The sequence below is a fragment of the Mytilus galloprovincialis genome, chromosome 2 (genome assembly GCF_965363235.1).
Source record: "Mytilus galloprovincialis chromosome 2, xbMytGall1.hap1.1, whole genome shotgun sequence".
Classification (NCBI taxonomy): Eukaryota; Metazoa; Mollusca; class Bivalvia; order Mytilida; family Mytilidae; genus Mytilus; species Mytilus galloprovincialis.
In genome coordinates this window covers 1,955,005-1,969,060 of record NC_134839.1, presented here as the reverse complement: position 1 = coordinate 1,969,060, position 14,056 = coordinate 1,955,005, and the positions used below count along the sequence as shown (strand labels likewise).

Genomic DNA, 14,056 nt, shown 5'->3' with positions numbered 1-14,056 from the left:
ATCACAACAATACACAAAGAACACGTGTACTAAGTTTTTGTTGGTGATCATGTGACCACAACTTAATAGTAAAAAGTAAAATCACAAAAATACAGAACACCAAGAAAAATTCAAAACGATAAGTCCCTAATCATGGATTGAACCTGGTTTTATAGCTAGCTTAACCTCTCACTGGTATGACAGTTGCATCAAATTCCATTATATTGACAACAATGTAAACTACTTTAACAAAGAACTTTAAACTGGAAAGGGACATACGAACTGATAGAATCACAGATCAGAATTCCCCTTTCATAAAAAAACGTAGACAAGGCATACAAATCCTGGTCATGAAGGAAAAAATGGCCAATTCTGCTTGGAACTGACGTACAGACAAGCCACAGTAACATCTTTACTAATTGTAACGGTGCCCCTAACAAAATGCCTGAACGTTTGAACAATAAGGGTTTTGAAATATGCAAGTCGTTGTCATACATCTCAGTATTATGTTATCATAAATATTCCATTTATGCAGAGAAAAAAGTATTACATTTTTGTATTATAAGTCTCTTTTCTGGCTTGGTCCGAAGCAACTGTGAGCTTTTGCCATCACTTGGCGTCCGTCGTCATCCATCCGGTGTTAACTATTTCAAACATCTTCTCCTCTGAAACTACTAAACCAAACTTAAGCTGAATGATCCTTACGGTATCTAGAATAAAGTTTGTGTTTTATTTTCTGATTCGTCAAAAACATGCCTGCCATGGCTAAAAACAAGACATAGGGGTAAAATGCAGTTTTTGGCTTATATCTCAAAAACCAAAGCAGTTAGAGCAAATCTAACGTGGATTAATGTGTTCATGAGGTAAAGTTCTATCAGCACTAAAATTTCAGATGAATCTAATAACCCATGGTTGGGTTGCTGCCACTAAATTGGTAATTTTAGGGTTAAAGTTATGTGATTGATTAATTTTTCTTTGGACTATATATATTTATTTTGATTACACTAACATGACTAATTTTCACCTATGTATATATAGCATAGCATCTTGTAAATGTCTTATGATTGGATCGACTGATTTATTACAAAATTTTCTGTTTCCTAAGAGCTTTATAGGACTATTACAGTGACTTGACTGTTAGTGTAACTCTCCACCAATTGCAACTCATTCAAAATTTTGACCAAATTGCAATTTGTTTTATTAAACCAAATTGTTCAACTGGTCAGAACATTGAACAAATTGTTCAGTCAAAATGTGAAAGTGCAAGGTAATAAAATAAAATATACTTACAATCCTATAAGACTTTAACTCCACTTTAACGATGTTGTGACAAAAATAAAATATACTTACAATCCTATAAGACTTTAACTCCACTTTAATGATGTTGTGACAAAATTAGTTTATCAGTTTGTATAGTTATATTATAGTCATTTCCATGCTGAAGAGGAACTGTTTATTTTGAATTGCTATAAAATTGTCCAAACTAAGCTTTCATATAGTTTTTCTTTCTAAAAGTATTCTATATTTATACGAATCAGATATCATTTTAAATAAAACATCATATATTCAGTAAAATATGTGTGAAATAACAATATGCTATTGATAAGTTTTCAGGGGAGATAACCTAAAATATTATTCTTTTGAAAGAAAAGTTATTATCTCCCCCATGGAAACTTCCTACAAACATATATTGCAATTTTACACATATTTTACTGAATATGAAATGTTTTAATTCACATAATGTCTGATTCTTATAAATATAGAATACTTTTAGAAAGAAAAACTATATGAAAGCTTAGTTTGGACAATTTAATAGTAATTCAAAATAAACAGTTCCCCTTCAGCATGGAAATGAATATAATATAACTATACAAACTGATAAACTAATTTTGTCACAACATCATTAAAGTGGAGTTAAAGTCTTATAGGATTGTAAGTATGTTTTATTTTATCACCTTGCACTTTCATGATTTGGCTGTGGTTTTCTACAGCAGTTGGTTCAAATTTCTGACCAGTTGAACAATTTGATTTTATAAAACAAATTGCAATTTGGTCAAAATTTTGAATGAGTTGCAATTGGTGGAGAGCAACACTAACAGTCAAGTCACTGTAATAAAGTTAAAAATGTACTGTTAATTATTAGTCATTTTGAAGATAATTACAGATACGTTTCATAGATTTTTCAAAAAAGAGTGTCGTAATGATAAATATAATTTTTGATTTTCTTTTTCTTTTCTTTGGTAAATTGTTTGAAGAATTTAGTAGTAGGTTTGTTTGTTATTCTGTGAGAACTGATGTTGGGGCCCAGTTTTCAAGTTGGTCCAAATTTTATAGAACTTAGTCATTGTCAATTGACCCCTTGAGGAGTTATTACCCTTTAAAGACAATTTTAAACAATTTGTTTGTCATGTTTTCTGAAATGTCTTCTCTGAAACTACTGAACAAATCCCAACCAGACATTTCTCTGAAACTACTGAACAAATCCCAACCAAACTAAATGAACAAATTGTGAAAAAATAAAATGTCCTGTACCAAATCAGGAAAATGGCAGTTGTTAACTTAAAGTTCGTTTCTCTGTGTGTTACATTGTCGTTTGTTTTTTTGTTGCATTTCAGTGTTTCTGTTGTTTCGTTGTTTTCCTCTTATAGGTGATGTGTTTCCTTCGGTTTTAGTGTGTAGCCCGGATTTGTTTTCACTCAATCTAATTATGACTTTCGAACAGTGGTATACTACTGTTGCCTTTATTTAGTGCTATTATTCGATTTTAAAAACAACTTTTAAGATTTATACTTAGATTACATAATATATCGGAGAAAATTTGCCTGGCAGAGGGAAAAGGATGAAAAGGGAGTATTACAGGGTTAGTCCAATAGAAGAAGCAGAGGGGAAATACTCAAACTAAAAACGATTAATAATAGATGTGTCTTCCCCTCACAATGAAGATGAACAGAAAAGCATTAATGTTTTAATTTTAAAAAAAATATTGTTCAATCACTTATGTCAAGATTGTTGATACCATTATTATTTTTTATCTTAAGGCAAAAATTCATGGGTATGTAAATATGATATATCCGACGCGTTTAAAATTTGTTCTATCTCTCCTAGTCGATGGGAAATATTAACACATGTACCATCAACAAAAAGTTTTGGAGGTTATCATACAGTAGACCAGCGTAGAAGTTATGTGGTCCTTAACGTCTGACGTACTAAATTATAATTCAATAGTTGATCAACTTTGGGACGTTGATATTGCAACAAAACAAAGAGTGCATATGAAACTGGTTTCAAATATTTTGAGAGATGTATGTTGCTTAATTACCTACCACCTATTTTAGAAGACATTTTAATTTTCTAAAAAAAACTACAATATTCTACCATAAAATTGTTTCTTTATGAAATAAAATACAGCATTATAGTTGTAAGGCCCCTTTAGACTCAAGACAACAACAAACCCTTAGATATACTCTCTTACATTATAAACTCTTTCCAAAACTTCAAAAACATCTATTACTTTTGAGATTTTAGACAAAATCATATTTCGTCGTAGACTAGGTGTGTTATCCCTTTTATTGATATAATGATAGAGACAGTTTGAACAGTGGGTTTTTATGGTTTTGTGAGATGTGGAGAGTTCACTGTTTTGAAAGCCAATCAGTTTCATTGACTCATCTGTAAATTTATGTATTGGAGATATTATATCTCATAAAGATATGATAGTTTTGAAACTGAAACAGTCAAAAACAGATCCCTTCTGGAAGGGTAAAGATAGTTAAATGTTATGTGGCTTTAATCCTGATCACTACAATGGTCATAGCGTACGCATTGGAGCTGCCAAAACTGCAGGGAAAGCACATATTGAAGACCATTTAGACGCTGGTCCTCTGGTAATTATTGCAGGTATATAAGAGTGTCATCTTTTTCAATCAAATATGCACACGATTTGCTAGGGAAATTGAACTTTTCGTCAATGGAATATATCTGAAAATATTTAGTAATCCTGCCATTAGTGACCTGGAATGTTTTGCTCGTGGACATTTATAACGGGGAGTTGTTGCATACCACTCGACAAAAACAAAATAACAATCAACCACTTTCCTCCCTAAACAACAGAAATTATTTACACTTATGAGACTTTAAACAGATATATCATGTTAAAGAGTGGTATTTGCGAAAAATACCAGTCGAGAGAATGTTAAATTTCACTAGCCGTAAGGCGAGGGAAATTCATTCTCAAGACTGGTATTTTTCGCAAATACCCCTCAAGAACATGATATATCTGTTTAATTACACCGAATGTTAATGTTCTAAAACGCATTGATGATCGTGACGTTACAAGCGTCCAGTCGGATAGAGTATTTTTTGGCAAATACCACGGCATAGAGGGTAAAAAAGGCAAATCCTTTTGGCAAATACCCCGGTGGCGTTAAAAAATACACAAGAGACAACAATAAAATACAAGAAAATACAATATGAGACAATTACCAATTTACAGACTACATACACAAAGTTTGTATAAATCATATATTTTTATATGGTTCTACATACACCTAAAATGTTTGTTGGGTAATATCTAGTAAGAAGATAGAAAAAGTTCAATGAGAGTCAATTCCGAACGGACCAATAAAGTGTGAGCCAGACCAGCGCCGGGATTTACGGTCAATATAGAAGTTTACAGACCTTGGTTTTTAAAAAGACATTGAACATATTGAAATCATAGTTATTGTAATTTTGGAAACATGAAACGATAGAAATGGTAAAATGCAATGAGGAATTGCTTTTCATAGATAACTTCCGAAATTTCAAAAATATGGGTCAGACTCACGGATTTTATTCACTTATTTAAAAAAAAAACATTGTCCTATCAAATTCAATGTAATTATCTGTCCAAACTTTAATTACTGAGTACTTTTAATGTCACTTAAAACTTAAAGGAGTGTGTCCGGTAAGGGCCGATTTTGTCCTCAATTTCAGGTTCCCCTCAAAGAAACATTTTGAACACTTTTTAAACACTTAAGTGTCTATTTCATTTGATTCAATTAGTTTATTTGAAAGATTTTAACTGATTTAGTCATTAAAAACGCTCCGATTCAAGCTCAAATATGAAAAATCTATCAAAATATGCAAACAAATGTCACTTTTCAGATGGTTTTTGTTAAAAGTGAAAGTGACCGCATCCGTGTTCTTCCTCAACCTTTAAATATGTTATGTATTATCATCAAATACAACTAAAATTTCAATAATAATGAACACAAATGTGGCCACTTTAGTTTTAGACGGAAACCGTCTCAAATTTAACTAAAATGCTAAAAAGATTTCAGATTTCAGACCTGTTGGTGACCTTCTGCTGTTGTTTTTTTCTATGGTCGGGTTGTTGTCTCTTTGGCACATTCCCCATTTCCATTCTCAATTTTATTCAGTAATTTAGCATACCTTAATGATGCTAGTCGATATATGTGCATTGTATTGTCAAAAACAACCCATATTTATGTAGCAGAAGCATTCTACTTTTCAATAAATAACTAAAAGTTTAGATTTTAACAATTTTTTAAAACTGCTATATTTTGGGGCCAAAAGGGGGTCTTACTGGACCTACTCCTTTTGGCAAGGTTCCTGTTGTTCAGTCTTTTGTTTTCTATGCTGAGTTTTGAATACTATGATGTGTTTCTGTTGTTTGGGTTTGGGTTTTTTTTTTGGCAAAAAGATGCATGGTTAGTTTATTTTCGACTCGTGTCTGGTTTCGTTTGCCTCTTCTACAAGACAGATGTTTTCTTTCAAAAGCTGTGTTTTGCTCAATGATTGCTATAAACAGTCAAGAAGATGTATCCACTAACATGTAATCTTTATTATATATCTTCTGCAAATATAAGCACACCTGAAGGATTCGGAGTCAAAATTACTCTCCCGAAATATGATAAAATTATCTGTACACTTAATATATACATATATACGGTATAAGCACCAATTCGGAATATCAGCACTTCTAAAATTCAAGTTTCTATACGACTATTGGTGTTCTAGACTTCCGTCAACAAACCGTATTCAGAACAAAACATGACTCCGGAACAGTTCTAGACCCGTCCCAAAACCAACTTCAAAAAGTGATAAAAGTTTGTAATAACACATAAATATTTTATCTATTTTATTTGGACTGAAAAATTCTGAACATCTTCTTTTAAAGATAATCTTTTAAAAATTATCTTTTACTGGTTCGTACCTTATCGGCTTCAGATTTGGTACTGAAATGATAGAAAATGAAAATAAGAAAAACTTAGGAGAAATTAAACTTTCTTTATTGCATACTTTTAATCTTAAACTTTTCGAGATATAGCAATGGATTCATTGATTTTTTAATGTCGATGTCGCATATAAACACTGAAAAAAGTTTAATTGATTTTTTTTAAATTAATAATTATAAAGTATCAATGTGTTAATTTTGAAAACACTTCAAGCTGTTAATTGACTTGAGAATATAGTATTTAATGTATGTCAAACAATTGATTTCTTTTTTAATTTAAAAGTTATAGACAATGAGACTTGTGTTTAAAAAATTAATATTGGCTGTGTGAATGTGGCATTAACCTTGATCGAATTTTCTGTTATAAATCAAACCTAGATCTTTAGTCTTATTTTACATGCGTACTCAATGGAGCTGTTCACAAGAAGACTTGTCACCCTGTAACTAAATCATTTTGGTCAGTCTGTCATAAATTCTGTGATTTCAGCAATACTAACAATACACGAAAGATCGGAATTTTGATCAGATTGACCACCTACTCTGAGGTGACCAGTCAACGCTTTTCTCCTAACATTGTCCCTGCTATGTTCCTATACTACATAACCCTTGCTTCACCATGGTGCCCAAATCGACAACTTCAAGCGCTTTGGTGGGAAAGTCAAAGCACGGTCCCAAAAGACCACTGTTTATATAAACATACAGAGAATTGATGTAATTAAGTGTCCTGGAAGTGTCAATGAAATAACTATCCACCAGAGCTAAAATAATTGGTGGTAAGTATTCATATCCCGTATTGTTTATAATTTGTAAACTTGTAATATAATTTTGATTGGTTAAACTCCAAGGGAACTCATATCTTAAATTAAGGAGAAAGCAGAACCCTTGTCAAACGACAAAAGTTGGATGTAAATATTATAAAAGTAATGTACTAGAACACACTTACTAATTCCTATAACTGGTCTCCTGTTAGGTGAATGACCGTATCTCGTTGTGTTCTGGTTTTTATTAAGTTCTGGAAACCTCGACGGTGGACAATAACTAACTCTCGACGTGGTATCTTCTGCGTAGATGATTTCTGGGGCCTTTCCTGGTTAAATATAGACTCGAAATTACATTTTCAATACGCTGATTAATACACTAATGTGTAGAAAATCAAAAATTATTTTGTTCTTTGTATTGTATTATATTGTTTTACCGTATTTAATTTAAAGTATTTAAAGTAATTGAAAAGTGACAATACTCTTTTTACTTTTTGGGATAACTATTTTACATCCCAGCTGTTTTAGATTAAACGAAAAACCATTTACAAATCATAAAATCTAGTTTAGAACGCCACACAACTATTATATTATAATTTATATATTACTATATGATGTATACCCTTAATGACCCCCGAACACGATGAGTAGATATCAAATAATGTCAACTCGCCCCACTGGCCAATCGGCCCACACTGTATCGCCACTTTATAAAAAAAATGCCCCACTCTTGTTTACCGACTCGCCCCAATTTGAAAAAGTGTAAAATCAAATTGAACAATCAGTCTGACAACTCACTTATTAACGAAAAGGGTTGAAACCCCACTGAATACAGGTCTGCCAACTCGCCCCATTTATAAAAATATCTTGCTTCCTTGAAGTATGTTAAATTACTAATAGTTCGTATCCAGTCGTCCTGGTGTAGTGGAACGTGTCGTAGCTTGATATGCTAAAGGTCTTGAGTTCGAATCCCTGCATGTACACTGGATTTTTTCTACGTGAATTTTGATAGATAGTCTTTTCCGTATAATTAATTATAAGTTTTATAGTGGATTTGGCATTCCCGCCAAAATGTTACAGAACAAAGGAAAGCATGCATAACAAAGACACTCAAACTGGTGTGATCTGGTAGGGGTGATCCGACTCAGATCACCCCTGTTAGAACAAAGGAGCTGGGATGTAAGTGTTGTTGTTAACATATGGCAGGTAATTACAATTCGTGTTTTGAAGCAGAAGTTTAACAATTGTCACCTGTTTGACAACAATCGACAAAAAATCAACCAAAATGCATGGACATTGAGCACGTGTTTAACATGTAAATTCAGATAATAGTTTATTTTAAGGACATCCATGCGTATTGCAATCACCAGATTTTTACGAGATGGGTCACACTGAGGTCACTTTGCATACGGAAAATATGTCGGGGGAATTGCTTGCTGGAAGGAAGCAATTAAAATAAAGTAACTTGAAACTTCTTCTAAATATGAATAAATTAAAGAATTTTCTTCAGAAAAATGTATATGTACATAAGTTTAATAATGAAAACTATCCATTGAGTTATGAAAAACATATGCATTATTTTTTTTAAATTTGAGGTTTCTTGTGATTTTAAGAACCCAACTTTGATAACGAATTTTACCCATCGCGAACACCAATTTCTAGACTATTTATTTATGAGAGTTGTTATTCGTTAATTACATACTACATTGTAGTATATAAATTCGTAATTACATTTCTTTTTGTAATTCGTGATTACGGTTTTAATCTTACTAACGAATTTTATAAATCGTGATAATTTACATAGATATTATCACGAATAAAAAAATGTGTTAACAAGTTACACATTCGTTATAACGAACTAAATCTGTTGTAATTTTTTTTACAAAAAAAAACATGTAATTCGTCATGACTGTCCTTAAAACTGTTATAAATAATCCCACAAAATTCGTCTGTGATAACGATTTCTAAAATTCGTGATAATAATTTATTTATTGATATATGATATAAATCCTATTTAAATTGTAGGTTCTAAATAGGATTCCGTAATAACAGTTTTGATTGTGTTTTCCAGGCAGGGAAACTGTTCTAGAGTCGTACAAGAAATCTTACTTCAATTATAACAATGAAACAAAATTCAATTCCATAGTACCTTTTTCTGAGTATGGTGAGCTGTATCGTCCATTACAAAAATTAACCCATTCTGCAATAAATTAATAAATACATTCAACAATTATACATAGACAACATTAATTTACAGAAATATAGATATATCAAATTTGCTATTCATAGCAGAACAAACTTGGAAAGTCCCCCGTCTACAATTAGAAATTTTAATAATTTCTTATTACCGCTATGATATCAATTAGAATTTAAATTTAAATTTGAAAGAGGTAAAACCTATAGATAAATGCTTGACATCAATCTAAATTTGCTGTTATTTTTTGTTGCATGCTATGTGTAAAGATTCTAATTTGGTATTGGAGGTTGTTTTGTTTATGTATCTTGGAATGTTTAAATGTGTTGTATATGTTTTTCATAATCGGTTAAAATCTAATTAGAGCTTGTGTTGTATATTTGACTTATGCCGAATCAAAATAAGAGTTTCTAATCTTATCTTTTAATATGTTTGCCATTGCTTGTATATGAAAAAAAAATGTCTTACTTGTATGACGTTTCATTGAAGGAATTCTTACAGCTATCTTCTGGAAATTGGGATGCCAAATGCCGTAACTCTATAACAAAGACAGATAAATATTGAACTTTTATTCTCCATCTTTTATTCTAAATCCTGATTTTGCTTGAAGAGATAATGTCCGCATGATAATGTCTTTGTTCTGTCATGGGTCAGGGTTTCTCTTTACACATTAAATAATTTAAAACAATGAATATATGAGGGTCAAGGTGGGGTCCTTCATTTCTCTCTTATTTATTTTTGATACTATTTTTCCGTATATATGTACTTTATTTATTTTGCTCATTATTCTCTGTTCTCTACATTCAAGCTACCATGATTCTCTATTCTTTTTTTTTTATTTTCTGCCTATTTTTCTATTCCTTATTTTTCGTGCCATTTATTCTAGGCATGCTACCCATTAATCTCTTTTCAGTAACCCCCAACCAGACCCTCGTATAGATTTTATATTTGATACATCTGTAGACTGTAACATCTTTGTCCTTTACTTCATACATATGACACTTCAGTTTTCCATCCGGTTTAGATGATCCGTCATATGATGCCAGACAGTGCTAGATCAAGAAGTAAGATGGCTACATAATACCGGTAAACGATACCTTACTTTTTCTCAGTAAATTTGTTTTGTTGATTGATTGTTGGTCCACTGGCAAATATTTCATACATGTTCGGAACGAGTAAATTTAAAAATAAAATCACTTTAAAGTTGGTAAAAAGGATACCTTATAACATGAGACAGTGGCGGATCCAGCCATTTTAAAAAGGGGATGTTCCAACTATATGTCGGAACCCCATTGAAATGCATTGATCGGCTAAAAAAGGGGGGGTTCCAACCCCCGGTACCCCCCCCCCCCCCTGGATCCGCCAATGTGAGATATCAACTTTCAAGATGCTCTTAAATCATAACAATCAACACAATTCCAATATGGATGAACAAGAGGCAAAGAAACCATGAGGCATATTGAGAAATATACCAGATAAGAATGACATCGTGGTCAAAGCCAACAAGGCCAAAGAATCACAAGTCGAAGAAAACGATAAGCCCCTTGACCAAAAAGAAAAACGCCGAAAAGACATATGAAAAGGCAATAAAACATTACGAAGAAAATTAAATACTAAGCAGCACAAATATTAATCAAAATTGCAACAAAATTAAAAAAAATATTTGAAACCGTCAGGATTATATACCCATTGGTTCTATAAAGAGTATGGTACATACCTTTTTCTGATTACTTATGGGTTGGTAAAACAGGCCAACTGGATGTGGGTTAGCCAGTCTTGTTGGAGAATGTGCTCGTGGAATTAAACGTGAAGCTGTTTTCTCTGGCCCACAGAAATCCCCCAGCGTCGTGGATCTAGGTTTCCCTGTCCGTTTCGTGAAAACATTTGCCATTCTTAAGACGTCCCGTAGTAAGTTGAAGCGATAACCCTCTACCAACGCGCTGTCATGACAACAACGCAAACGCAACAGTTGTAGACAATGCACCCGGGGGTCACTGGCGATATACGTTGAACGAATCATTTAACGTTATTGACGATTAAGATGGTTTATCTCCGCGTGGTACAAAGTTACCAGCCAAAAGACCTTATAATTTTATTTCACATATGTTTCTAGTACTTTTCCTGTAACTTTTTTTGAAAAAATAATGCTCATCACAGGAAAGTATGAGGTCAACTCCTTGCCAGAAGAAGAAGTACCAAATAAAAACAAAATAGAAAATGTAAAAAGTCAAAATTATCCCTTTTTGACAAAAATCCTATTTTTGAACGGAATTAGCTCTTAAAGCCGCAAAATGTATTATCTGGATACAAAACAAACCATTTTGCCTTTTGAAATTTCATCTGGCTAAACACACGATGCCGCATCAGACCAGGAAACAGGTCGGCAAAATCAAATGATGAAAATGTTCGGTGACTTATTGATTGAAATATAACTGTATACTATATACAACTGTAGACACTATACACAAATCTTAGTTATTGCACTTTTCTCTATTTGACGCCAGACCTATAGAATGATAAGAGTTCAACCATTCCTCTCGTGCAGAAAGAGTTATTAACCAGAGATTAATATGAATATTGTAAACTTATCATTTTTAAATTAACAAACTGGAAAATAAAACTGGGGATTTTGTGACAAATAATTTCCGCACTTGCAAACAGTAAGAAGTTGAGTTGAAGTTCCGGTCCACCTTTTATTCTAGTTCACATGGTCATTGCGATGAATGAGATTATACAAAAGGTCAAAGTTCTACGATGTCATTCTTATCTAGTATATTTCTCAATAAACAGAAACACAAATAGAAATGTCGTACAAAATCTTTGTTGTTTGTGTGATTCTTCTTCTCACTAGTTCAATAGGTAGGTTTCAAATGTGTTCATTTATGGACCCCGGGGTCACCTTTATCTATAATGTATCGTTGAGTTGCTGTATACTTGATTTGCCACGGTACACCACGTCAACTTTCACTCAAATTGCCATTCTTAATATATAACGATGATTATTTTCCTCAGTGCTATCAAAAAAGATACAGGAAAAAGGTGTGAATACATTTTTAAAAAGAGGACAAGGACACGGCCAGCCCAACCATGACATTCAGCCTGGAAAAGGACACAGCGAGTACAACCACGACATCCATCCTGGAAGAGGACACAGCCAGTACAACCAGAACACCCAGCCTGGAAAAGGACACAGCGAGCACAACCAGGACATCCAGCCTGGGTCTAAATGGGGCGACGATATGTTTGGTCATGGATGTCGATGTTCATTTCACCTTCATTGTCACAGTGACACACAGTGTCACCACCATGGTACACATCATATATGTCATTACAGCTGTTGTGGAACGAGATGTGAGAGATCACCTATTGTGGGACGAGGTTTGTGATATGAGGGTAAATATATTAAAACATTGTATGGTACACATTACACATGGCATTACAGGTGTTGCGGGACAAAATGTTTGAGAAGTGTGTAAGGCAGCAACCATTTGATTTTCGGGGGGGGGGGGGGGGTATATAAAAAAAATTGTTTGTTTCACCCTCAGCTACCACTATATGTAATGCTAAAATTGAAAGAAAAAAATTGTTTTCGACTTGTCGCGAAAAAAAAGTTTGTACAGAAAAAAAAACCATACCCCCCCCCCTCCCCAGAAAATCAAATGGTTGCTGCCTAAATATTATAAGATTGTCACAGTGACACACAGTGTCAACACCATGGTACATATTTTGTGTAAGTTTATTATAACATTGGCACAGTGGCACACAGTGTCACCACCATGGTACACAGTATGCATTCCATTACAGTTGTTATGGGGCGAAATGTGTGAGAAGTGTGTAAGTATGTTAAAAGATTATATTTTTTGAGAGTTTTAACTTAGTGTTTTTCAGTTATATTATATATGGAATATCAATGACCGCTGTCGATAGTAAACTTGGAATTGATAGTCAACAGCAAATACAAGTTAGTTCTAGTATATCTATGTTCATATTATACGGGTACAGTATATAAATTATTCAAGTTAATGAAAAACCAAAAAAAATCTCGGATTTTGGAGGAAAAAAGAGGGGAGGGCTAAAACAATTGTCATATCCCCAAGTACCTATGGTACGATCTATTGTATGACATTTTACATGTATAAGTGTCTTGCGATTTTTTTTTGTTAACTGACGTAATTCTAAGTCTCCTTTATCATTTCAGGTGATGTATGGTAAAGGATATTTAATTCAATAAATGTTATGTGAGGTATTGAAGAATGATGTTGTTTTTTGTCGATAGTCTTGCTTTACTGTAAAGTATGTAAACAAACATTGGAACGATCACAGTGGTAAAGACACAGGCACAACAATGAAACTAGAAGAATGTTGAAAGATATCAAAGGGAATTTAAACTCATAAGCCGAAGTAAAAGGCTTATAAAAAACAGAAAAAAAAACCAATGAAACGACAAACACCAGACACAACATAAAAAACTTTAAAATGATCAATACGAACCCTATCAGAATAATACGCAAATGTGTGATCCACTTGTGACAACCATTCCCATGCATGATAATATAAAAATAAGAAAATGCGGTAAACATGCCATTGAGACAATTCTCCACCACAGACAAAATGGCATAGAAGTAAGCCTAGTATTCGGTAATGAATAAGTTCATGAGAAGACATGTTTTAAGTGCAATTCTGTTAAAGAAGATGAATTTAATATCAATTGAAGATGTCCTCCGTATGTGGACCTTAGACAAATTATGACAATGCAGCTTTACGTTTCAAAGAAAATTTAAACTTATTAGACATCGAGAAATGTGTGCTGTTGTTAAATAATGGAAATGTTTCTACTTTAGTTGCCAAAACCTGCAACGAAATTCTATTCAACTAAGGTTTATTGTTATA

General features: G+C 32.9%; 1 protein-coding gene and 1 long non-coding RNA gene across 2 annotated transcripts; one reads left to right on the top strand and one right to left on the bottom strand.

Moving 5' to 3' along the window:
* Positions 1-6,103: 6,103 nt before the first annotated feature.
* LOC143062665 (uncharacterized) lies at positions 6,104-11,135 on the bottom strand. The gene is made up of 5 exons (XM_076234370.1): positions 10,884-11,135; positions 9,635-9,704; positions 9,122-9,172; positions 7,158-7,301; positions 6,104-6,215 (listed from the first exon to the last, which is right to left on the bottom strand). The coding sequence occupies exons 1-5, from the start codon at positions 11,055-11,057 to the stop codon at positions 6,166-6,168; spliced, it is 489 nt and encodes a 162-aa protein (XP_076090485.1). The 5' UTR covers positions 11,058-11,135; the 3' UTR covers positions 6,104-6,165.
* Positions 11,136-11,931: 796 nt separating this feature from the next.
* On the top strand, positions 11,932-13,420 carry LOC143062666 (uncharacterized). The gene is made up of 3 exons (XR_012974804.1): positions 11,932-12,025; positions 12,179-12,559; positions 13,365-13,420. It is a non-coding gene; the product is annotated as an uncharacterized LOC143062666 (long non-coding RNA).
* The last annotated feature ends 636 nt before the right edge of the window (positions 13,421-14,056 follow it).